We start from the raw sequence: 24,809 nt of genomic DNA on the forward strand, positions 1-24,809 counted from the left end.
TGATATCATGGGTATGGTATCACCGGTGTACAGGTACGGTATGGTATAGTATAGTATAGTATAGTATAGTATAGTATAGTATAGTATAGTATAGTATAGTTTAGTACAGTATAGTATAGTATATTATACTATAGTATAGTGTAGTGTAGTGTAGTGCAGTGTAGTGTAGTTTAGTATACTAGTACTAGTATAGAATAGTACTCTGCGCAAGGTCCTCTGCGACCCATAATTGATATATTTCCATGAAGTTTGGTCTTGGCAATGTTCAACTTTGAGGAGTCTTACTGACGCACCAACGAGCGTTTTGACTGTGTGAATCTTGAATCTAACCTAGCGACAAGTATATAAAATTGAGCAATGAATGCAAACTTACAAACTAGTACAAGGAAGCACTAACTTTACGTTGAAGCTACTTGGAAACAGCTATGGATTTCCTATGTAGACCTAGCAACGTTTGTTTGTTCGTTGGCGAAGCTTCTTCCAGCATCCATGGACACGTTGCTTAACACATGGCATAAGACTTTAATCTCAAAACATGATCTCAGTGAGAAGACTACACCTACGCATTTGAACTGCGGAGGTAGAGAGTGTCTTTTGTCACCCATTTTTGCCTGCTAACACCAACTGATATTTGTACTGGCTTGAATATCTTTACATGACGACTCAGTGACGATGGAAATTACCAAGACTAGATGGGTTTTCTGACTGATGTCAACACAAAGTGAATCCGTTAAGAGTGAACAAAAGGGCAGAGAGAAGTTGTACAATCTTCCATCAACACATGCTCTATCCCATTCAAACAACGCCATAGACGTTAAGTTTATTCAGCCTTACACAGCATCGGAAGTTCTGCGAATTGTCTTCAACCACTGGAGCGGGGATAATTTTGTCCTCTTTGGTAGATTATAACCCGATGCTTGTGCAAATTTTACATTCACACCCACATTTCTACAAGGTACATTTTGTTGCAATCCAATCTTCCATACAACCGCCTTTGTCATATTCATTCTTTTAGTATGTGAATCAGTGTACAATCAGCACAGAAAGTTTGTATATCCGCAGACTTACTATAAGTGTTAATTCCAGTGTCAAAAAACTGTGAAAAATAAAGGAACTACATCAAAAATAAAAGCTATGACTCAATTCTCCTCGATGGTTTGGCGAATCCATTCGTAGACAGAGGTGACTCGGGTGTAGACACCAGGGATGTTCTCTTGCCCGCAGCCCTCGCCATAGCTGACCACCCCCGCCTGGTAGTACGTTCCATCCGGGGCCTGGCAAGTCAACGGACCACCGCTATCACCCTGGATAGGATAGGACAAGTTTTACATCAAACATGAACACCTTGAGTTTGAGTTATGAAAGGAATTATACTACATTTACGTGTGAGCCGGTCTCTTCTTGACCAACAGGAAATGGTCTGTGGCATGGGCTGAGCAACCGACCTCTGGAAATGAGGATTCGCGTTTCTTTTACTAATTTTCATCTTTTATTAGTTTTTTTCAATTTTTTTTCTAATGAGAAACGAAACGGGCGGGGGGTAGGGGGTGGTAACAAACAACCTGTCGTGGGTAGCTTGACACATCCTTTTTCTGTCTTCCTTCTTTTGTCTGAGTTTGCTACGTCTTCGTTAGTTGAAAAGTTACGGGAAAAAGGGAAATAAGAAAAAAAAAGTTGTTTCTGTTGTCTTCTTTTCCTTATTCTTTTTATTTAGTTATACCCCAATTTGACACAGATGATTGTCCTGTCTTTCGCCAACCACAATCGCAGTTCCAGAAGCTGACCTGGCAGCTGTCCACGCCCCCTTCAGTGTAGCCGGCGCAGAGGTGCCTCGCAGGGCGCATCATCGGGACGAGTCCGAAGCTCTGCCTGAAGAGTTGCTGGTACGTCTGCTTACAGTGGTCGTCCTCTACTATAGGCACGTCCGCCTGTTGGAGCTCGTTAGGACAACAGTCTCCTCCTGAGCGAAAAAACGAGGAGCAATGGTGAGGAGGAAGCCGAATGGAACCGTGTCCCTAGTGCAGTGGGAAATCTTTAGAAAAATGCATGCCTGAGAATGCCACACTGCTGTCGGACTCCTTCGCTTTAGCCGGAACAGAAACAGTGTGGTGCTGTTTGAGATGAAAATGAAAGCAGTAAAAAGATTCTATTTTTTTAACTGTATAGCTGTGAAAAGAAAGAAAGATCCGTTGCCCATAGTTTACCAAGACTCCCATACCCCCTAGTAATGCTTTCGTCGGACGGTCGGAGTCCAAGACTACTTATCGCCTTGGCTTGTCTGCAAGAACTAAAAGTCGGGCAAAGTTTTAAGGATCTTTATCTAAAAAATCTGCTTGGAGATTTTTGCCTTACCCTCGGCCATGGTGCCCCATCCAGTGATAGTACAGAAGGTGGTTGGTGACGTCACCATGCTGCTGTCCGCCAGACACAGCGGAGACACGCGATCGCTTGGGGGGAGGGGGAGGGGGATTAGAAAGACAGAAATACAAACCTAGGGACTTGAACGGTAGCCTGGCACCTATCCCTTGTTTACCTCCAGCCCGTTGGCCCTATCTCCCCTTTGCATTTCACAGGGTACGTGGCTAGGGGCGACGGACTGGAACTAAACGATAGATACTCGGTTAATGACAATAGGAACTCATTCTTTGTACATTTAATCATACGGCTTCACAATTTTCCTGGCTCTTTCCGATTCCAATGATGTCTTCATTGAACAGTTCACCATGTTTTGTAACGTTCTGGCATGGAACGTAGGGCGAGCGAGCGAGAACAATCTTGAGTCAGAAGTCTGTCCTTTTGGTCCTGACTCACCGCCACTAACCACCTGACCACGCACGCCGCACGCATACCGTGTGGATGTATCAAATGTATAGGGCAAACTAATGATCGATGTTAAATCATCTAGAACCGGTGTCTACAGCAGGTTAACCGGTATGATGCGACTCAGACTAAAGCCCCCCTCTCACTGGACCCGCGGCACGCTGGCGGCGTCTCTGCGGCTGATCGAATTGACAAAGCAGTCAACGAATTTCATCAACAAAAAACGAATCTTTTAAAGCTTTGTGTGATTTGTAACGTTGTCTTTTTGATCATACTTGTACGTTCTGAATGATATTCCCATTATAAAGTCAAGGGCAACACAAATCCAGTCTAGGACGCAGTGACGCCGCCAGCCTGCCGCGGGTCCAGTGAGAAGGGCGCTAAAGGTACCTGAAAGTCAGCGGAGAGGCGAGCTTGAGAAGGGCCACGTCATTGACCATAGTCCACCAGTTGAAGTCTGGATGGTTGATGGTCGTGGCGGTGGCCACCACGGCTCTCTCCGGGTCATCCCCCTCATCTTCCCGGGTATGTTCTCCCACAACAACCAGGGGTTTGTAATCACTGCGGTACAGGAGAGAGCAACTTATGTAGTTCGGTTTTACTTACGCGGACATGTCGTTGTGAAACAAATCAGAGGAGCGAGTAGAAACAAGTGATCCCAACCGAGATTCGAACCCACGTAAACGATATTCGATCACAGGCACGCACGCCTTTACCACTAGGCTAAAAGGTCGCGACCAGTTAGACTGGTCAGTTGGAGGCGCTTGAACCCCCACTGTTACACTTGGAATACATATTTTTCGGGTGACGGTTTGCCACAAATCTATCTTCCATTGATAAATCTTTAACAAGCCTTACCAGGAGAACTTTCGTCTTAGCTGTAAGTTTAGTAATTCACTGCCACATGGTACAGTCAAAACTGCCGGGGAATACCACTTAGGCGACCGATAAAATCTGTTCTATGTGGACAGGTGGTCACTATAGATAGAATTCTTAATGATTGTGTCAATGGGAGAAATTATCTAATCCACCAGCAAACTTGGTCGCGTTGGTCAGACGGTCATTGTATAGGGGTTGTCACTTGTATAGATCTATGTTTGGATGTACTTTTGATTCTTCTTTAAAAAAGATAGCCAGTAGATTTAGGTTTACCCGTCCACGCAATGTGCTGCCGTCACCACCCACTCCTCCGAGATGATGGAACCTCCGCAGAAGTGCCAGGTCTCGTCATCAACTGGGCGAAGAGACACCTGGCGACAGGTCAACACATGGCAACTACATCATATGACTACTGTTCAATCTGATGACACACGAGTATAAAGCTGTTTAATTAATCTCGAAGCAGATGTTGCCGGTCACCGACGCACTCGATGGATTAAGGAGGCTGTTAAGGTGGATTAGAAAATCAGCTCCAATCATGGACCGTGATGAGGGGAGATACAAACTCAGTCACGATTGGGACCGCATCTTTCACACTGTAGCAGCTCCACCTAGCGGCAATGCTAAGTATAACCAGTAATTACTGACCTGAGGAAGGTGGCAGACGGTCACCGAAACGTCGGCTAGCCGGATAAGCAATTGGTTGCTTCAAGGAGGTCATGCACGACGACTCTCCCTATGAACTCATTTGTTATCTAGAAAGAACTTTGTTATTGAGTGCCTTTTTACCAACCTGATGGAAACATTCACGGAGTGTGGTGTATACCGTAAGTGCAAAAATGTTCTCGGGGATTTAATTTCGCGGTAGGGAGTGTTCGCGGTGGTTTTGAGTTCGTGTTTGAAACAATGGTAGCGCTACAGTCACACAATGGAACGGCTTTTCGCGGTGGTTTTAAGTTCGCAGTAAAACGTTCACCGCGAAAACCGCGAACATGAAACCACCGCGAACATTTCTGCATTAACAGTACTGAGCCGTACCTGCCATGGCCAGCTGCCGGGTTCAGCTTCTGTCCCGCCGACAACCCTGGATCCGGGAACGACCCACTGTGTCCTGGGAATGGCGGGGTTTCCACAGCCACTGGCTGGAACGACACCGTGAGCGCCATGATTATGGTGTTTAAATGCAAGTTCGTGCAATCAAGAATCAAGATGATCCAAGGTACAATGTATCTACGATCACAATTTTGGCCCTTCCTTTTTGCGACCTGCTCACATAAGTAGCCCTGCATGCGCAGCCAGGAGTCCAAACCGTGACATCACGAAAATTGGAATATCATTGTATTGTAAATAGCAATGGACACCCTTTCTAGTGATGTATAATGTACTGTAATGAAATTGATAAAGTTTTGACGGAGATATATGATCGACCAAGAACATTAAATGTCGACCAAAATCAGGTTTCCAAACTTATGTGTTAGGTCTATAACGTGACAATGACAAGAAATACATAGTAGTACAAAATGGGAAACAAGTGGCTAGTCATTAGCCATGGATCAACTGATTATAAGGTACAAATGTATATGGATGAAGCCCGCATCGAATCTTGATAAGATTGTCATCATATAGGCGTCGTTTTATGAAAATTTGATCAAGGCGGAGCTCACCTACGCCTCTAACGGAATACAAGTGAAGTGCATGTATAGGTCTAACCTACATGTGTACGTGACATTGAAGCCGTTTCGCTGCACAGAGCCGTCACTGCGAAACACCAGCACCACCTCGTGACTTGATGACGTAAACGGATCCAAACGGGGGCGCCCACACGTCTCTAACGAAGATGTGGGAGTGAAAAAAAACAGACACATCATCGAAAACATGATAACCAAAAACATGATAGCCATCATACTGAACGTTGTGGGGATGTCGCTATAGTCTCACAGATGAGCACCTGGCTCCAATTAGTTGCTAACTGGGAGACCCCGGTTCAATCCTGGGTAGAACACTTCGGTTGGGACTGTATTCGTCGTTCGGAAGGGTCCGGTGTTCGAGAAGGTGCTTCGGGCACGTTAAAGAGGAAGGGCTAGCAAGCCCTCCCTGTAAAAATATACCCTGCTACTGAAAAAAAGGAAAATTGCTGCCTTTTGTGTCCACTAGGCACAACAGGGGCATGAATGAACGAACTGAACGTTGTGGTTTCAGTGCAATGTCATGTCCTGACGCAATTTCCTTGTACATAGGCCAATACATATCTACTTCTTTTCTAAAAAGAAATCGATTGATCTCTGATGCAAACAATTGATGTTTCCTGTGTATCATGTAACATAGTTCTACATATGTATTCTGTATTACTCTTATTGTATACCGTAGTGTTTAGACTTAAGTTTTGTAGAATTCAATAGCATTGTTAATAAGCAAAGACATATGTGTATTGACATTTTGTACTGCCTACGAACTTGCCATACATTGTACCTGTTACATTTGTTGTGCAATAAACTTTACTTACTTACTATAGGGAACTGTGTGGGCCAGTATATTAACAATCATTTCCCTCAAATTCCAGATACACCTCAGTAGCTTTCCACACAATGTTATTTGCATTTGCTCCATAAGAGATTAGGACAGATTCGTGTGCCTCGCGTCCACCTATCTTATTACAATCTTTATCCGAGAGAATTATTATTTGTAATGGCCACCTGAACAGAAATGCGTGATTTAGGTAGGGTGTCATGGGCATCAATCACAACCAACTGCCGAACCATATATATGTATCCAACTCTGATGGAGGTTAGACATCCAGGTGGTAAAGGTTAATCAGGCAGGACTGAATTGATATAACAATTTCCATCAATTGTACCGCTATCTGCCTGCTATTCATCTGCTACATTATCTAACTGTAGTATGCATTCGTTGATAAATTGCGATACCAACATCTCGGTTGAGTTCACCTTACCTCCCCTTCTTGTACTGCCAGGCCCTCCATCGTATAAGGAAAGCCCGTCGGAGCACCTCCCCTTCTTCTTCTTCTTCTTCTTCTTCTTCTTTCCCTTCCTCTTCCTCCTGTCCTGTAGCTCCAGGCTGTTGAAAGTGAGGGTGAGGGTCCTGCCCGGGGTGACCGACACGTGGTACACACAGTACCGGTTGTTTGGGTAGACCTGAGGCCAGCCCGGAGACAGGATGTCACCGACGTCTCCCCTGTAGACACCACTGCATTCTTCATCCCCTGCAGGGTGAAGATTGACTCCGTCTCAGGTTGATATCAGACGCCGGAGTGACAGAAAATGAGTTATGCTACGGTCACATTCCCAAACCGGGGCCCGTCCGGGCAGTTTGCGGGAACGAAAAGGATAATAAAAGACAACAAAGCACACAGAAATAAGAAATATCAATCATGAGCATAATGTGTGTATAGTTTGATCCGATTATTTAAGTCATATTTTATTCATCTTACGTTTGTTCAAGAAATTTGCTTTTAAAGTTTGTCTTTATCTAATCTTATGTAGCTTTTCTGTAGCCCCACTATGTCCATGTCTTTGTGTTTCGTGTCTCTAATAAAAAAAAAACACCAAAGGCATATACCTTTTTCTTGGTGGCAGAATCTTTTTTTGACCACCAAGTTGGACATATAATTATGACAAATGTCAAGAAACTCATGCTGTTCCTCATCTTTTGGTTATTTTTCTGTGATATTGACAGAGAGCTTGAGTAGGACTTGAACGCATTTAGGTCTTCTTTTCGTGATATCCTTGCCGAAACGGTGTTCAACAGAAAGTCAATAAGAAGTTGCAACCGAAAGAGATAGTGCAAGATTGAGACTGAGAAACCAGTAACGTTGAAATCGGCGTTATCTTTGGTTACATTCCCGAAAACATTCCTGAAAGACAGGAATAGATAATGATGGCACCTTCACTTCCCCTTGGCCACGGCCATGAGATGGCCTGATAGGCGTCCCGTAGTAGACTGTCTCCAGTTAGGCACAGCTAGAACGGCTTGAGAAGTGAATCGTTTTTCAGGCACCAAGAGAATCCTTATGTATGACCAAAACCTCCTTGGTATGACGCTATGCCCCAGAAGACGAAATTATACATCACTGAGCTATTAGAACCAGGTCCTATGTCAAACATTATACAGCAAGCCACATGTGAGTGGAAGGCAATTTGAAGACATGTATATTCTGACTTCTTTTCGTATTTTCTTCTTCGTGCGCAAATCGTAATCTCCAAGCAGATCTTAAACGATGGCAAAGACCGTATCCAACTGGCAAGATGAGTTTTATAGCCAAGTGTCTATAGCAAAGTGGCCATAAAAACTCTTTTTGCCAGTTGGATACGGTCATTGCCACCGTTAGATCTGCTCGGGAGAAAAGTGTTTTGGGGTACGCACGCTACTTACCGGGAATCATGTGATGCAGACAGTGAAAACATCAAAAGATCTACGCAGCTAATATTACAGACACATAAATGAATTGTCAAAGTATATGTAGCCGATGATGACCAACCCTCCAATCTTTGACTGATCTTGCGATGCCCGCGTATTCAAGGCTTTACACCCGTTTCCAAAATCACTTCAATATTCTGTCCCTTCTAACTCAGAATTCTATCAAGACCGAAAAATGTGGGACCGGCTCGTTGATTAAGTCTTGTCTTAATAAAGATGACATTGAGTAAAGACGAGTCTCCTCATCACTAGTACCAGTAGGTGAACAAGAAAGTCTCGAGCAAACCTGAATCAACACCCGGGGCTGTTCTGCGGGACCCGCGGCGCTGTGACACTACCAGCAACACCAACACCGCAGCGATGCACAGTTGTAAAGCGCGGCACTTCATGGCGGCTGAGTGCTGTAGATTCTCTACTCCTATCGATACACTGGATTGAGACCTTTACTGTCGAACTGCATTGGTTGAGAGTCTTTCGTGCACACTGAAGGGAAGTTTATGTATTTCTTAGCCTCAACACGACTGTCTTGTGGTAACATCTTTCAGCGCAACTGAGATAAAGCAAGGAAGTTCCACACACGGGGGAGTTCATGTTTGGGTTTTATTTCTTACTTTCTTCCGTTCCATGTCTTTAACAAAGACAACGTTGGTCTTCTGAGGAGTCACTGTTTCTGATCAATTAATAGATAGATAGCAAATTCCGGCTGAATTAAAGGCCACGACCTTGGCTGGGAATGGAATTGATTTTAAGTAAACAATTATTTGGCAATATGTACAAGTTATCATCAGAAACAATTTAGGGAAGAAGCCGAATGAAAACACTGATTGGATTGAAACATAAAAGCGTTCCCGAAATTGGGACAATAAGATAGATACCGTGCCGATTATTTACTGTATCTACACGCTTTCCACATCGCCAGGATTCCATTTAGGATGGCCCGAATTAACATTCTGTACCGTACGCTATCGAAGTTAACTATGAAGATAAAACATGCTGGTAAAATGACGTCGACATCAATCATATGAAAATGAAATACAGTAACCAGATGACGCTTTATAATTTAATTTGCTATCGGCGGTATAATTGAAAATGCGGTATATCTTTGTCATGTCGGAAGAAGTCTTTACATGTGTGCACATTTAACGAATTTTATCACAATTCAGTCTAACTGTTCTTCTCCTAAATATGTTAAATCTTTCATATCATCAACCGTTAGAATAAAGAGCATTTCATCAAACTGTGCAATACAACGACACGATTGTACCATCAGGCTACTGGTGACCCTGTGCGCATCAAATCGCAACATAACCTTCTTTTAGAAATACCATCTTAACCTATTTATATACCCGTATATAACTACCATAATTCTGTAGATTTTAATTGTGATTATATATCATACAAATATTGAATTCAGATATTTTGAGCCGTCTGTTTTCTTTTCAAATCTGTAGGATATGTTACGTTTGCTGCGGTGCCCGTGACCTGACGGGTAGATTTGTCACGAGATGCTCGGACGTGAAACACGACGACTCTGACAACACAACAAAAATGCCAAGAAGTTTTGGCGCCAACAGGAGGTAGTGCAGGCACGGGACGACAGCAAAAATGGTCCAGTGCACGTGGATGTGGACGTATTACACCTTGGTGACGAGAATATTGGGCATTCTGACTGCGATAGGTGAGTAGAAGAGAAGGCGATTTGACCTAGCTTCAATGACAGTCAGATGATGGTTCGGGTCGCACGACACGAGGTTTAGAAGGGCCATATTTTATCGCCCTCCCTCCCCTCAGGTTGCACGATACACTGTTTACATTTCGTGGGTCCCTGAATCGTTCATCTTACGCACAGTTAACTTATAACTTATAAAATGCTGCATATTTTCAATCAAAAGTGACCAAGTGGACACAGCCTAGACGCGAGCAGTTTTTATTTAGAAACCTCGCTTTTCCCTCCCCGTCTCCGAACAGTCGTCGTCAAAATTAGGCTCGCAGCGATGTCACATGTCCCACATGTGCACTGTCGTCACTGCACCCTCCGCCACACCCTAACCATTCGGTAGAAAATTCCCGTTATAATCCCCAAGACCTTACCGCCAGCTCAACATTCGACATGCAATATTTACGTTGAAACGTAGTTCACGTACCGCCATCTTTGATAATTTACGTACAGTTTAGGGCGTACTGCAAGCCGTTTGTATACACTATTGCGCAGGTGAAAAATGTAAATATAACAGTGTTGACAAAATGCTCTTAATTGTTTTACCGGATGTTTAGCTTGGTAAATTGGTAGCACGTGCCTGCTCCAGTTTTTATAGCCCAGTTTGTTTACATCTGTATCTTAATTGCCCCCAGGAGAGGTGTATTAAGATGAAGAGATTGTGCTTACTGGAACCAAAAGTTGATCTCCAAAAGATAGCAAGATAGCCACAGTAGTTAGAACATCTTACAACCATGCTGTTGTGTGCAGATATTCTGAACATTCTTGCTTCATAAAACCAGATACTTGAAGGTAGTAGAACACAGTTTGTGACCTAAGGGGATTTCTGAAGTTAAGGGCCACTGGGTGACTGGCTTTGACCCGGTAGAAATTATAGTAGGGTGCACTTGAGAAATTTGAAAAGCAAATATGATTGAGTTTAGGGCACAACCTACAAAATATTTAAAAATACAAAAAAATTGTCTGCGTATCGACTTCCCACGCCCTCTTTTGAAATAACGCTCTGCGGCGGTCATTTGAACGGCAGCTGGCTCACCGTGAGAAGGTGCATTTATACACGAACCGGAAAAACTTCACAATCCAAATCATACAGTCTGAGTGACATATTCCTACACCACACAGCACAGTTAACACTTTGATGCCTCTCTACGCAGTTTTCAAGAGTTTCGACCGTACTACTTTTTATATGAACGTACCCGTGTCATAGATTTTTTGGGACGCAGATTATAAGATACAGAGTTCTGCAACCTTCACTTGAATGTTGTGTCAGACACTGGAAATACATTATTAACATGAGACGGGAGCACCACTAAATGTGTTGATATAGTTGACAATAGTTGCAATAGATGATATCCAAACAAGCTATTAGTCAAAGAATTACAACTATGATCATGATTATTGTCAGTCATTAGACCTTTATGGCTCCAGGCAACGCTTGTGCTCAAGTCAGCTTGAGACAGAGCATGTTCAAGACATAGCTTTCTATCAAAGCATTGTGAAGAAAAAACACCAGAGAGTAATTGTCTGTGTCAGGGTTTCAGGTTGCATGTTCAATCACTACATCAATAACATTCGTTCTTTGATCCTTTCCTGTAATTTCATTCTCCTTGTGTTGTAGTTATAGCCTGTTGTGTTTTTAGTTTGCCCTTAAATATATATTAAAGATATGGCAACAACCTTCAGTGTGATTCAAAAATTAGACTGTAGACATTCAAGTAAGGCATTGGTACAAATTTGTTTCGTGCCCAGGTCCAAATAGCTGGCAGGTTTGGGGCTGAGGTTTTCAGAGTCCCCGAAAAATCGACCTCTGCTTGCATAGACTAGAGTATGACGGTTGATGTCAAATGAGGATATTTGGTAATCTCCAAGCAGCCTCAGGGCAAATTGGATAGAGCTTTAATCCTTTGGATGCTGTCTTGCCCTAGTAGATCTGCTTGGAGACTAGATACTGAATTTAGAAAAATATTTTATGTTGGGTCTATTTTGGTTGTCGTATATTGCTCAAATTCATCCTGGTTACAACGAATATGAATCCAATACTCTGATAGAATCTACTTCTACCTCAGGATTTGGCCTCCTACCAAATACTTATTTTTAGTCACAAGGGCAGATTTATATGTGTCCTTTTGGCATCTTCATCCCAACGGAAATTATAGCATTGACGTAGATGTATATGTACCCAGGCCAGTTACTGGTAAGGTATTTACTAGACATTAAGATCCCAGGTGGAAATAAGGATTGAAACAGCATTAGCAGCATGTTTTAAACTCTCTCTGTGCAATTGTTAAAATGTCATTTTGAGAAATTAGATTGTTACAAGACAGGTACCAATAATTTTTTCTAAAGAGAGGAACAAGGGTGCTGCACCCCCATACCCAAACCACACTCCCCTTAGGCCTTACCCTACGAGTAAGACTTCAAGTTAGATTGACAGGAAATGCTACAAGGCCACATGTAGTCTTTAACTGTGACCAGTCTAACAGTTATTTCCCCTTCAAGTAGCCTAAAAATGCCTCATTTTTACTTAAAAATCCAATCCCCTGTTCGTTCGCTCTGCTTCCTTGCAATGACTCCATACGATGTGGTTAGCAAGCAAATTTATTTTTGAGCCAGCGATCACTACGGAGGCTGGTACTCAGGTTAAATTTTGGGTGCGCAAAGGTGCACATGCGCCCAGTATTTCTAGCCCTGTGCATAATCCTGGCTGAAGAAGCATGTTAGATCCTGATCCGGTGTATCCCAGGCATGTTTACTAAGCGGTTGGAGAGTATGTTCCACCTGGGTGCGGAGTGGCCCAGAAGGCAGGTCATCAATACACGAGGATCGATGTGGCCAAAGAAAGTTGTTCAACAAGCTTGTAGAAAAGTCTCTCCGTGGTACTCACATGATTGAACTAGACAGAAGCCAGGTTCGGACAAGCTGGACTCTAAATTTGTTTTGGGGAATAGGTGCACCTAACCTAACAATTTGGGTGCACAGAACAAATTTTGGGTGCATAACATAAATTTAAGTAGAATGTCATCTAAACAAAATTACAAACCTTACAGTTACTGCCCTATGCAGAACTGGAATTGGAAATTCTATAGCTAACTCCAATATTTGAAACAAAGGTTGCATTATTTCTTTTACACTTGAATGTCAAAAATATTCTGTATATTAGCAGTGTACAATTACGTTTAGAGTAGGTAACTCTACACAAATATCTAGGTGCACTCACAGTCAAAAATCAGGTGCACAACTTCAAATTTGGGTGCACATTTACCACATATATGGAGCCCTGATTCTAGTTTGATTGACAAACACAATATCAATATTAATATTGATATTGTGTTGGTCAATCAAATTTCTGCCAGTGCAGGCTCACTTCTCAATTACGAGATCTAAATAACTGGTGGTCACGTCTTGGTCAGGTCCCTTCAGAATCAGGGCTACAAATATGTGGTACATGTGCACCCAAATTTCAAGTTGTGGCCCCGTCACTGTACATTTTGAAAAAACTGGAATTTAGATGGCTCAAGAATTGCATTGTTATTTTTAGGGGGGGCTCAATCTCCTTAAATCTGAAACTGAAAATCCAAATAACAGTTCAAAAATTTGATTTTGTCTGCTTTCTTCCCTCTTTGAACATCTCAAGAATGAAATGTATGTGAATTTGAACTTTGACAAATTTTCCATGAAATCATTGTGGTTGGTAAGACTAATGTTATTTTGCACCACATAAGTGCAAATGCCAAGGTGGAGAGACAACCTTGTCAAACACCTGGGCCCCACATGGCCAAGACTGCCTCCTGCCAACGCAAACTGGGGGAGTCAAAGGAGGGTTCCTCCTTCACAGCAAACTGGCATCCCGAGATAATGATAAAGTGCTAATGTGACGAAAAAATCTCATGAACAGCTATGACTTGCTTATATACAGAAGTAGAAAGCCTGTACATAAATATTCAACATGTACATGTGGTTACGTACTGAATACATTGGCCTTGGGTGCCATATGGCTGAGGTAGGAGCATACTGTACTAATGCATATGAGTTAATTGAATTGATGTACATTTATTGCCTACAGTAATTGGATTGGTATTGGATAGTTGAGTGGTTCAGATTGCGTTAAATCTCTTCTGTTGTCTTGAGTCTAACATATAATACATACCTATATTACTGAATCACCTGCCATTTAGAATTGAGTCTGATATGCCAGAGTTCAGGAGACATTGTTCAGGATTTAAGAATCATTATCACATGGCCAGATGGCATCGACCAATCAGAAGCCTCCATTGCCCATGTGTTATGAGGCCATAACACACCACTTAATGACGTCATAACATAACACACCACTTAATAACATCATAACACAACCGTTCCATTTTGTAGAGGGGTATCTTTTTGATGATTCTTTTTCTTAACTTTAAAAAAATCTTTATCGTCTTAAAAATCAATCATTTTGCACCATGCTTATATATATTACATAAAAACCAATTGTGTTAATGATACGTTGGACTCAACATGTTGATTCACTCATATCTATTCATGTACATTTATGTATAGGTTAATTCATTTGTATCCACTTGACTGTATGTATGTATTATTGTATAGATGTAGTAGACCTTACAAAGTCGCTTTACTTTTGTTGTGTCAGTAAAGATTTCCTTTATATTCATATTGTATTTCTTCCTGCCAACAGTACTATGGGGTGTTGGAGTGGAGACGATAACGTCAATAAATATAGGCATCGGCCTGTACCTAATGTGAGTAGATATCCTCTTCTACTGAAACTCATATATGTATGTTGATAGCCTCTTCTTTAATACAATACTTGCCTCAAGCAAGTGCAAGGGTCACATTTCCAAACCAGTGCCCGGCCAGGCAGTTTGTGGGAACAAAAGGTATGATGCAAAAGATAACAAAACACACAAAACAGTAGAAAAATTAGTCCTGACCATAATTTGTGTTTATTACTTGATATACACTTTTACTTTTCATTCTCACGGTCACAGAGAAGCCGGCCGGACCCTGCTTTGAAAATGTGACCCTGGCCTTACAGAGGTTCATTGATTGGTGTCTGTACATTATTTCCCATTGAAACATGTACATCTGTTACTCCTACCCTGCACTATCTCTGCCAAATTATTAATGACACTTGTTCACTAATTACCTGAACTCTAAGCTTGTCATCTCAACAAAGTTACTTACAGGGGTTGCTGGTTGTTTCTTGTACATTCTGTGCCATTGAAACTGGTTTACTCATTACTACCCCACTGTTATTTATGAAACTTCCTCACTAATTTCCTTACTGTACTCATTATCTCAACTAAGTAACTTTCAAGGGTTTGTAGATTGTCTTAGCATATCCTGTTGTATTGAAACTTGTATATGTGCAGTACATTGTTCCTCCTCCTTTTCCAAGGAGGTATCGTTGTACTGTATATGATTGAAGCAAATGTATGACTACATTTTGCATTGTCTTTCCAGAATTGTAGCTATTGTCACATCTTTTCTGGAAGCCACATTTCTGCTGGACAAATGTGCATGTTGTGGGTGAGTTGCCTGTATTTCCTACTGTTCATTATCTTTATCAATAAAAAAGGAGACAAGACGCAAGTTTGGCCAGCCTATTTTGCTTTCCCGTAATTCATTGAGAAAGCAGTCTAGTTCACATACTTGGTAGCTAGGCGACTAGATTGTGCATAATTGCCTTCCTTGATTTTAGTGTAACGTAGGGGGTTCTTTTGAATTTAGCATAAAGCGTTGCCATTCCGACATGCCCCAAAAGCAGACCGTTGTATGACATCATGATAAGACGACAGGGTATATTTGAATAGCATACGCCAAAAATGATTTACTCAAGCAACTGGATAAGATTTTGAAACAGACGTTTCAGATTGCATCCGCTATCTTTCGTCAGTGACTAAAGAAGGATCTGGTAGAACTCGGTTTTATACCAAAACTCTGAATAGATATGTTAATGAATGGAAGACAATTTCAGATGGTTCAATAGGATAGTAAGTTAAGACAAGGTTGCATGCTAATGAATCTGCTGTTTCAAAATCTTATCCAGTTGCTTGAGTAATTATTTTTGGCGTATCTTATTACCTGGATGTCTAACATTCATCAACGTATATTTGAATAACCTGTGCCCTGTCAAAACGTTGTTGTGACGCAACAATTAGAGCATTGGACTCAGAACCAATAGGCCCCGGGTTCAATGCTCACCATGCCCCGACGTTGTGCCCTTGGGAAAGGCACTTTACACGACCTTCCCTGACTCTGAAGTGACGCTCACTGAGCCTCTTTAGCTAATCTGTCAAGAAGCGCGAAAAAAACCCCACAGATTTTCTGAGGCAATGTTCCAACATCTGCACATTTGCCGTAAATCTTCTTCTTTTTTGTTGTTGTTACCTTCGCCAAGAAGGTTATATTTTCAGTAGCATATGTCCAGATGTGGATGAACTGCATAACTCGAGAGGGCCTGGATGGATTGTATTGACATTTGGTAGTACTTGATGAGACCTGATTTTGGGCCCCCTAGCGGCTTGTTACAGTACTGCAGTGGACCTTTTTGTTGTGAATGTGTAGGGAGGGGACAGCGTGCCACAAGGTGTGGCGAGTGGTGATGTGGATCGACAACTGGAAGAAAGCCATCCTGTACATCCTGCTGTCTGTGGTCTGCTTCCTCAACCCTGTCTCCAGCTGGATGGCAGTCATACCAGGTACTGGGAGCTGGGCTCTTCTTGTTTATATTTAAGGCCATGTTGATTCTATTATATGTATATGACATCCTCTGGGAACCCCAAAACTGATGCTCATTTAGCAGCTGCTTTGCACGATTTACAGTGAGCTCGAAGTTATATATTTTTTCAATCGGACAAGAATTTTGCGTGTGCTTGGATGTCATCCATTTAATTGAATCAACAAAACTTCCATAGCACTTCATCTAAGAACCTTTTTTTTTACAACCAGTACTAGTAATGCCCTAAGCCTGCCCCTGTCCCTGTGGGCTTGTTCCTGATCCTGATGAAACCAGACATTTTAACCAGTTAAACCCTAACCCTATTCCTTCCCCTGTAGGCTTGTTCCTGATCCTGATGAAGCCAGAGGTTTTTAGCCAATTAAGTCCTAACTCTGTTCCTAACCCTGATGCTGGTGAAACCAGAAGTTTTTAACCAGTTAGACCCTCACCCTGTTCTTACCTGTTTCTCTCCCGTAGATTTGTTCCTGATCCTGAAGTTTTTATCCAGTTAAGTTTTGCACCTGAAATACGCTCCCAGACAGTGTGGTACGAGACATTAGTGAATGGGGCCTTCAATCCTTTAAGACTTGTGCCCATCGCTATCTCTTAAAAAGCAAGAACACCTGGCAGCTGTGAACCACTGATTGGTCACTGAACTGGAAACTATATTGAGTTGTTATCTTCAGGATAGTGACTATTGTTCACAACAGCATGTTATAGAAAAAAAAGTCCTAACCCTATTCCTAATCCTGTTCCTAACCCCGTTCCCCCCCTGTAGGCTTGTTCCTGATCCTGGTGAAACCAGAAGTTTTTAACCAGTTAAACCCTAACCCTGTTCCTTCCCCTGTAGGCTTGTTCCTGATCCTGATGAAGCCAGAGGTTTTTAACCAGTTAAACCCTAACCCTGTTCCTTCCCCTGTAGGCTTGTTCCTGATCCTGATGAAGCCAGAGGTTTTTAACCAATTAAGTCCTAACTCTGTTCCTAACCCTGATCCTGGTGAAACCAGAAGTTTTTAACCAGTAAAGCCCAAACCTTGTTCTTCCCCCTGTATTTTTGTTCCTAACCTTGATGAAACCAGAAGTTTTTAACCAGTTAAACCCTCCCATTGTTCTTCCCCGGGCCCTGTATTCTTGTTCCTAACCTTGATGAAGCCAGAAGTTTTTAACCAGTAAAGCCCTAACCGTGTTCTTCCCCCTGTATTTTTTGTTCCTAACCTTGATGAAACCAGACGTTTTTAACCAGTTAAACCCTCCCCTTGTTCCTTCCCCGTAGGTTTGTTCCTGATCCTGAGCGGACTCCTGTACATGGGCAGGACCTACAAGAAGCACCGAGACGAGCAGACGAGAGAGTCGGCACAGGGGGAGGCCTACAGCAGGTGGGAGGGGTACTGCACTTTGCTTCAATAGTCGTCATGTTTCTGCGTCAGTCTCGCTGTCTGTTTGTCTTCTCTCTCTCTCTGGCTATCTTGTACATGTAATCTGTTGTATATATATATATATATATATGGCCTCCGTCGGTCAGTATTGACCATGGTAAAATCCTAATTCACAACAGCCCTACAGCATCGACTAAGCTAAACAGCCCAATACGAGAATGGCAGTCTCTGCCACAAAAATCAAATCCGTAAGCTGACTCAGTTATGTTTCAAAGCTCTTTTCTGTGGATCCGCTTTTCTTCTGCGCTGTGCATCAGTCTGGCTTCTCCTGATTTGAGCTGTCTGGACAGTGTGCATCTCCACCTGGAACGGTCACTTCCAAGGTCCTCCCAGTGCTCCATATCAATATCTAGAGCCTTCAAGTCACTCGTGCAGACATCTCTGTTGTAATACTGCAGATAATCTAGAGATGTCCCTGTAGCTCCACTTGTGTAGCAGTTCAGCTCCTAGTTCCAATTAGTTGCTAACTGGGAGACCCCGGTTTACATCCTGGGACAAGGCATCTCGGTTGGGGCTGCACCCCTCTTTCAGAAGGGACGTTAAATGGGGGTCCTGTGTTTAAGTAGGTGCCTTGAGCATGTTAAGGGGGAAGGGCCAGCAACCCCTCCCTGTAGAAATATACCCTGCTACTGAAACAGCAAGGAAACTTGCTGACCACTGTGCCACTTGGATCTACAAGGCAAACACACACACACAAACATGCACATGCACACACACAAATATGTGCGTGCACACTCACACACACACACACACACACACTAGTTTTCTTGGTCGTCATCAATCCTTATCTGTGTCTTTTCTTGCCTGTCTTTCTGCCTCCTTTAACAGTTTCCTTCATGATTGTTTTGATTAATTCCATGTTTAGAGTGTCTGCTGATGATCACTATGTAAGGGCCTCAGGAAAAATGAGAGAGTAAAGGCAAGGCTTGGAATCACCCTCAATATAATTGTTTTGTATGAGATGAAAGATGCCACCTACATCTGTAGGTTGTTATTTTATTTTTCTACTGTCTTTTCGCCAAATTGTTCAAAATTGTTCCTACCAAATCAATACTTATAGCTGTATTACAGTAGAAACCAGTTAATTGCAATACGCTTTTTAGCAAAAACCGGCCAATTGCAAAGGATTGTGAAATCCCAAACCGCTTTCCATTAACACCATTGTTTATCGGACCCCGTATACGCAAAGCCTATGATCGAAAAAATCGGCTAATCGGCAAAAAAATTGTCAAGTTGCAGCACATATTGAACCGAAAATATGCCAAACAAATCACCAAAAACGGCAGGAATGAGTCGACAAATTCTCGAATAAAGATCTAAGATCGCTAAAAGGAACGAACTTGTCTGTTTTGAGTCGCGAAGGACGGCGGCTTCTTGTGAAGTTTACGTTGATAGAGCGGCCTGGCAGATCGGGTGCACGTCGGCACTGCATACAGAGAGGCGCGTGTAGGTTCACAGCCATCAAAGGCGGCAGCTTTATCAATATGCCTTCGTGTTCTTTTGTCATGTTTCTTTAAAGAACGTTTCATTTCTCAGAAAACAAATTTTTACTCAATAAAAACACGTCTCTACCTGTGTTCTCGCTCATTATTGTTGCGTTCGTTTCGACCATGCGACACATTTGTTATCGCCATGCGTCTAAACCCGGAAGTGAATGTGCCGCTACTGACCTCCCGCATTGAATGATGGGATTTTGCTACCCACGCCGTCCGCCATCTTTTTTTACCGAGAACAAATTTGTGAAATTATGCTCGTCGACTGTTGCAAAATTTCCATGTTATCTATGGACATCGTAAGCTAAAAACTCGTAAAAATGACAATCAGAAGCTTACGGTTGCATGAGTTACGATCATTTCCATGTGATAGCTAAATTTTCTGAAAATGAAGACAACAACAAGGTGATCCTTTGTCTATGTGTTGTCGACGATTTTCATGTTTACATTTTGTGTACTGTACCCGACTTTATTTTTGTTTTACTTTTGAAAATCTAAGAATATTCTACAGTGTAGTGTGTTGTGCCCAGATAGAAGTGGTTATTTCTTTGTTCCGTTCGAGTAGAGTGAGTCGATAGCTCAAATATTTACCGCATCATTCATCGAGTCGGTAGAAAACAACGGTCTATGTTGAAAAATCGTACGCTATTGTTACAATAAATGTTACAAGCTAATTTCACAAGTAAATCTACTGATCTAAATAAATTCCACCGTTATTATTGGTTAAATATGGCCGTGTTTGTATTTTTTGTGTCATTGCGTTCGTTTTACTGCCCATGCCCCACCCCCGTGGATTCAATCGGGTCAGTTTGAGCTAACACCTCATAATCGGCAAAGCCGGGTAATCGGGAAAATTGCGCTGACAAATAGGCGTTGCAAATAAACGGTTTCTACTGTATTATCTTTATGGGGCTTTCAACGTCAAAGCTGATCAGAAGTTTTTTCCAGAGTTCTAGAGTGTTTGTTGCAAAAAATATGTGATGCCATTCTTTTTTCCTGAGAGGAAAATATGGTAGGATGATTTGGTGCATGTTATTGCCACATACAGATTTGAGGACCCAGCCGAGTTCACCCCGGGGTCCCCTGCAGTTGAGATTGGAACGGCCCAGATCTCCACGGAGCTTCCCTCGGAGGACAAGTTTGAGGAGGAGATGGAGGCAGATGGGGACATCGACGCTACGGACGAAACTGCACCTGCCATTCCTTTCAGACAGTAACAAACGCCCAGGACAGAGCTCACAGTATATTTATGAGAACGTAAAGATACAAAAGATAAAAGTATCAAATCTACAAATTATCTGGTATGAAATCTTCTCTGTCAAGCCCTCCTTGTAAGCTAGAAATGAAATGACTGTGAAAAGGAGGTTTGATTAAAGGATGGGGTCTGTATATTGTTGTTGTGATGGAAGGAATAACAGGCGGCAGAAGTAATGTTATGAAAATTGACTTAGACTTAGGGTTTGCTGTAGAAATGTAACAAATGACTTTTGATCAGTTATAGACATTGTCTTGTTGTCTGATTGGCTAAAAGGAAAGCTGTCTGATTGGCAGAGAGGATTACTATATAATTGGCTGAGAGGATAGCTGTCTGATTGGCCCAGAGGATAGCTGTCTGATTGGCCTACAGGATAACTGTGTGATTGGCTTAAGAAGATGGTTGTCTGATTGGCCGAGAGGATATCTGTATGATTGGCCAAGAGGATAGCTGTCTGATTTACCTAGAGGATAGCTGTGTGATTGGCTGAGAGGATAGCCATCTGATTTGCCAATAGGATAGCTGTCTGATTGGCTGAGAGAATAGCTGTCTGTTTTGCCAAGAGGATAGCTGTCTGATTGGCCAAGAGTATTGCTGTCTGATTGGCTGAGAAGATAGCTTCCTTATTGGCTGAAAGGACACTCATGGAACCATCTTCCATTGAATATCATGAAGAGAATCAAGTTTTCACTTTTCATCATGAACAATCATGAAGCTAAGTAAAAGTTGTAATGCTACTTGCAGAAAATGAAATCCTACTGCAACAATCCTGCATATTGTTACGATTTGGGTGCTGAACTACAATACTTTCAGCCAAATTCTGCGAAAATGGCCTTGACCATGGCTTATGGAAGGTTGTTTTGGATGTAATCATCATATCAGCCCCTGCCTGTTTCCAGATTTTTGTTGCTCTGCTGTTACTGAATATCAAAGTACTTGTCACTTGAAACACTTGTAAATTTGGAAAGAGGCTTTGAATTGGGAAAGTTCAATCAGAAATAAATAATAAACTTTGAGGGGTTATAACAGTATGTGACAGTGGAATTTCACATTTATTCTCAAGTTGAAAAGTGACAATTGAAGATTTTTCTTAATTCCCGGTGTCTTTTGAAATTTACAGTGACTAGAAGTAAAAAGTTATCTGTGTACAAGTAAATAAGTACAGTAAACCTCAGAATCAGTCAAAAACAGATTAATTCTCTGCAAGTGTATCATACAAAACATGTTGCAACACGTTGGATGTTAGAACGTTGCGAAAATACCTGTGTAGGAACGTTTTCTGTGACATCCATGGTCAGCTTTGTACAGTATAGTGGGTGGATGTGATTTTACTAGATGAGAAAGAAACTGAACCTCCATATGGGGACTTCTTACTTCCATAATGCCTGAGATGGCCGATCTGATGCTTATACAATTCATGGAAACAAAGTGTGAACAAATCTACTCATTTTCGTTATCAACTTAAAACTGCTAACGCAAATCAGGGTCAAAAAGGTACCTATGAATCTACGAGTCTATAACAATGTACTGCAACAGCCTTTTGTGATAGAATATTTAAGAAATCATGACTTCTCAACAAGCAATGCTGTAATGGTTATTTCATAATGCAAGTTATTTTCACTGCCATCAGAGTGTTTTATTTCATGCCAGCAAATGTTGGTCAATCCAAACTGTAACAAAATTCAATTGCACATGTACTCAGTTCTGCCTTTTCATACTCCTGAATATCACTTTTTCCACTCCTAAAGTCGTAGTTTACCTGAGCTGTGTCAACTTGTTGGAAAGTTTTGCAAAACCTACAAAATCTCAAATGTTCTACATTGCAGTGATCTACAAACTACCAGCTATAAGTAATAGATCTTGTGGCCACTATTGGTAGAAATTGGCCATGCGGTAGTACCCATATTAAGGTGGTACAGAGACTCTGTGTTAGTGAGAAACAGATAACATGTACATGTATTTACCCATAGCAATACTAAATTGTATGTACTGTAACAAAAGATATTTTTGTGGTGAATGAAAAAGTTTATGTATGTAGGAAATATACAGTAATGCTGCTAGGAGAAAACATGACATGGGTAGTTGATCGGCAGCTAAATGGCACACATGTATAGTAGTGACAAGTGGTAAGGACAGACTCGTAGCTTGTCAATATCTAGGGGTCAGGTATGTTGAGCTTGTTACTCCTTGTGTTGTCAGGCACAGGCTGCCATTGTGAACATCCTGTTATATTTGCGTATTTGTGGAAGTTTCCGGATCAATTTGATTCATTTTCATGTGCTTCCTTCCTCCTCTCACTCTGCCAGGCACACCCTTTTCATTCAAATTCCTGCTCCCCCTCCAACCACCACCACCTCCCACCACACACACACATGCATACTTTGTGATTTATCTACATTTTAGACTTCCACAAAACATTACTTTTTTGTCTTTCAGTTCTGTTTCTATTAAACCATCGTCCGTTCATATCAATTTGCCAAAATGTTGCCACCAAACTTCCATCTTTTTAGGTCAGTTTGTTGAATGCCCACCACCAAACTCATCAAACCCCCCTCTTCCACCATGTAAGCTTCCAGTATGCCTCCTATACGTCAGAATATACATGTACCATAAATGTAACAAGCTGAAATGAAATATTTGTGGAGAAGTTGGATAGTCAACCTAGCAGCCATTTTTGCTGTAAAGTCTATTGATTATGTGTTGTGTATTTGACCCAACAGTTCAAGAGTACATATCATTCATTGCCAGAGGAACATTTACCATTGTTGATGAAGGCGTTGATATTAAGGATTGAGTAGTGTTGTAGGGTGTGCATGCGACAGAAGCTGTTGATGAAGTGTACAGAAGATTTTGCCTGAATCATGGTTTAAAAGTTTTACTGCCAGTTTAGTTGTTTGGAACTTTTTTTTAAATGATAGTAGCATTGATGTAACGTATTGCTGTTTTTTCTTTATGGATTTCTGCTTATTATTCCCTTTAGTTTACATACATTGTATCTTGATGATTTCAGTTTTTACTCAACTGATTAGTGTTTTCCCAAAAGAACTCTTTTTTTTACATGGTGATATTTTTGTGGATGCTGTTTGGCACCACAGTTCTGTGAGTTGGAAAATTATGGTTTTGAAGGATACAAGTACTGTTGTGTCCTTCATTTGATTTCATTTACTCTACAGATGCAAGGGACAGTACCTTGCTTGAAAATTTGTCTACAGAAATATAAACCCACCAGTTTTGAATCAGGAAAATCTTTTTCCTTGTGTTTTCACTCTTGAACTAATATCTAGGATGATAAAGTTTCAAAGACAATTCTTTAGTACTTTGTAAAAAGTAGACAAGAATCGGTTGTGTACAAACTAAAGACGTCCCTGACAGGACATGACACGTCTCAAAGTTGGAAAGCGTCACGTGTTATGGAATGTACAAGACAACTTTTTAGTTGTACAAGATATACAATGGAGATAAGAGGAACTGTTATTAAATTTGGTGAGTGACATTTCAGAAAAAGTTAATCGTGTAACAAAATAACTTAGAAGAAATACTCTGCATGAACTGTTTGAAGTGTTAAACTGAAAAAGTGTTTTATTTACAATGAGGAGACTTTTTTGCCGTACATATCTGATTGTACATGTATTTATTTCAGTGAACATAGATTGTATAGTAAAGTGATGTTTGGAATTCCTCCGCTGTTGTGCCCTTGCTTTTTTGAGAGACTATTGAGATGTAAGAAACACAGTTGGGGATGTTTATATCTCGAACAGTTGCACCTTGCACACTTACCCATCGCCTTATGTAAGAAAACAGAAACTTAAGATCAGATGCGCTATATAGCAGTGGAAAATATGATTGCAGATAACAGGAGATTACTTCATGGTGCAGTCTTTCAATGAACTGATAGAGGCCTCTTTTGATCTTCATGGTGCAGTCTTTCAATGAACTGATAGAGGCCTCTTTTGATCCATACATGTCATCTTGGTAACTTTGCTGATTGCACTACATGCGAACAAGGATGTCATCCAGGTGTGTGGATTGCTAACGGTACAATATAACTGGG

At 41.6% G+C, this 24,809-nt stretch overlaps 2 protein-coding genes across 3 annotated transcripts; one reads left to right on the forward strand and one right to left on the reverse strand.

The window, feature by feature from the left end:
• Positions 1 to 215: 215 nt before the first annotated feature.
• Positions 216 to 8,655, reverse strand: LOC136449141 (chymotrypsinogen B-like). Its single transcript, XM_066448993.1, has 9 exons — positions 8,420 to 8,655; positions 6,650 to 6,919; positions 5,414 to 5,527; positions 4,738 to 4,841; positions 3,973 to 4,070; positions 3,211 to 3,381; positions 2,353 to 2,447; positions 1,785 to 1,960; positions 216 to 1,304 (listed from the first exon to the last, which is right to left on the reverse strand). Exons 1-9 carry the CDS (start codon positions 8,520 to 8,522, stop codon positions 1,140 to 1,142), a joined length of 1,296 nt encoding a protein of 431 aa, XP_066305090.1. The 5' UTR covers positions 8,523 to 8,655; the 3' UTR covers positions 216 to 1,139.
• Positions 8,656 to 9,604: 949 nt separating this feature from the next.
• LOC136449054 (transmembrane protein 72-like) lies at positions 9,605 to 24,437 on the forward strand. 2 transcript variants are annotated; one of them, XM_066448844.1, is made up of 6 exons: positions 9,605 to 9,811; positions 14,529 to 14,592; positions 15,317 to 15,382; positions 16,421 to 16,554; positions 17,848 to 17,959; positions 20,552 to 24,437. In XM_066448844.1, exons 1-6 carry the CDS (start codon positions 9,739 to 9,741, stop codon positions 20,718 to 20,720), a joined length of 618 nt encoding a protein of 205 aa, XP_066304941.1. In that variant the 5' UTR covers positions 9,605 to 9,738; the 3' UTR covers positions 20,721 to 24,437. The 2 variants fall into 2 exon arrangements, with proteins under 2 accessions (XP_066304941.1, XP_066304942.1); XM_066448845.1 differs by having other exon boundaries at positions 17,848 to 17,950.
• Positions 24,438 to 24,809: the final 372 nt, after the last annotated feature.

The sequence above is a fragment of the Branchiostoma lanceolatum genome, chromosome 14, assembly GCF_035083965.1.
Source record: "Branchiostoma lanceolatum isolate klBraLanc5 chromosome 14, klBraLanc5.hap2, whole genome shotgun sequence".
NCBI classification, from domain to species: domain Eukaryota; kingdom Metazoa; phylum Chordata; class Leptocardii; order Amphioxiformes; family Branchiostomatidae; genus Branchiostoma; species Branchiostoma lanceolatum.

Coding starts and splice junctions, on each gene's coding strand:
- LOC136449141 (XM_066448993.1), bottom strand. CDS start 8,522: ATGAAGTGCCGCGCTTTACAACTGTGCATCGCTGCGGTGTTGGTGTTG. Junction 3,382..3,972: donor GCAGCACATTGCGTGGACGG/GTAAACCTAAAT, acceptor CCTGTACCGCAG/TGATTACAAACCCCTGGTTG. Junction 1,305..1,784: donor GGGGCGTGGACAGCTGCCAG/GTCAGCTTCTGG, acceptor TATCCTATCCAG/GGTGATAGCGGTGGTCCGTT.
- LOC136449054 (XM_066448844.1), top strand. CDS start 9,739: ATGGTCCAGTGCACGTGGATGTGGACGTATTACACCTTGGTGACGAGA. Junction 14,593..15,316: donor GGCATCGGCCTGTACCTAAT/GTGAGTAGATAT, acceptor TTGTCTTTCCAG/AATTGTAGCTATTGTCACAT. Junction 17,960..20,551: donor GCCTACAGCAGGTGGGAGGG/GTACTGCACTTT, acceptor TGCCACATACAG/ATTTGAGGACCCAGCCGAGT.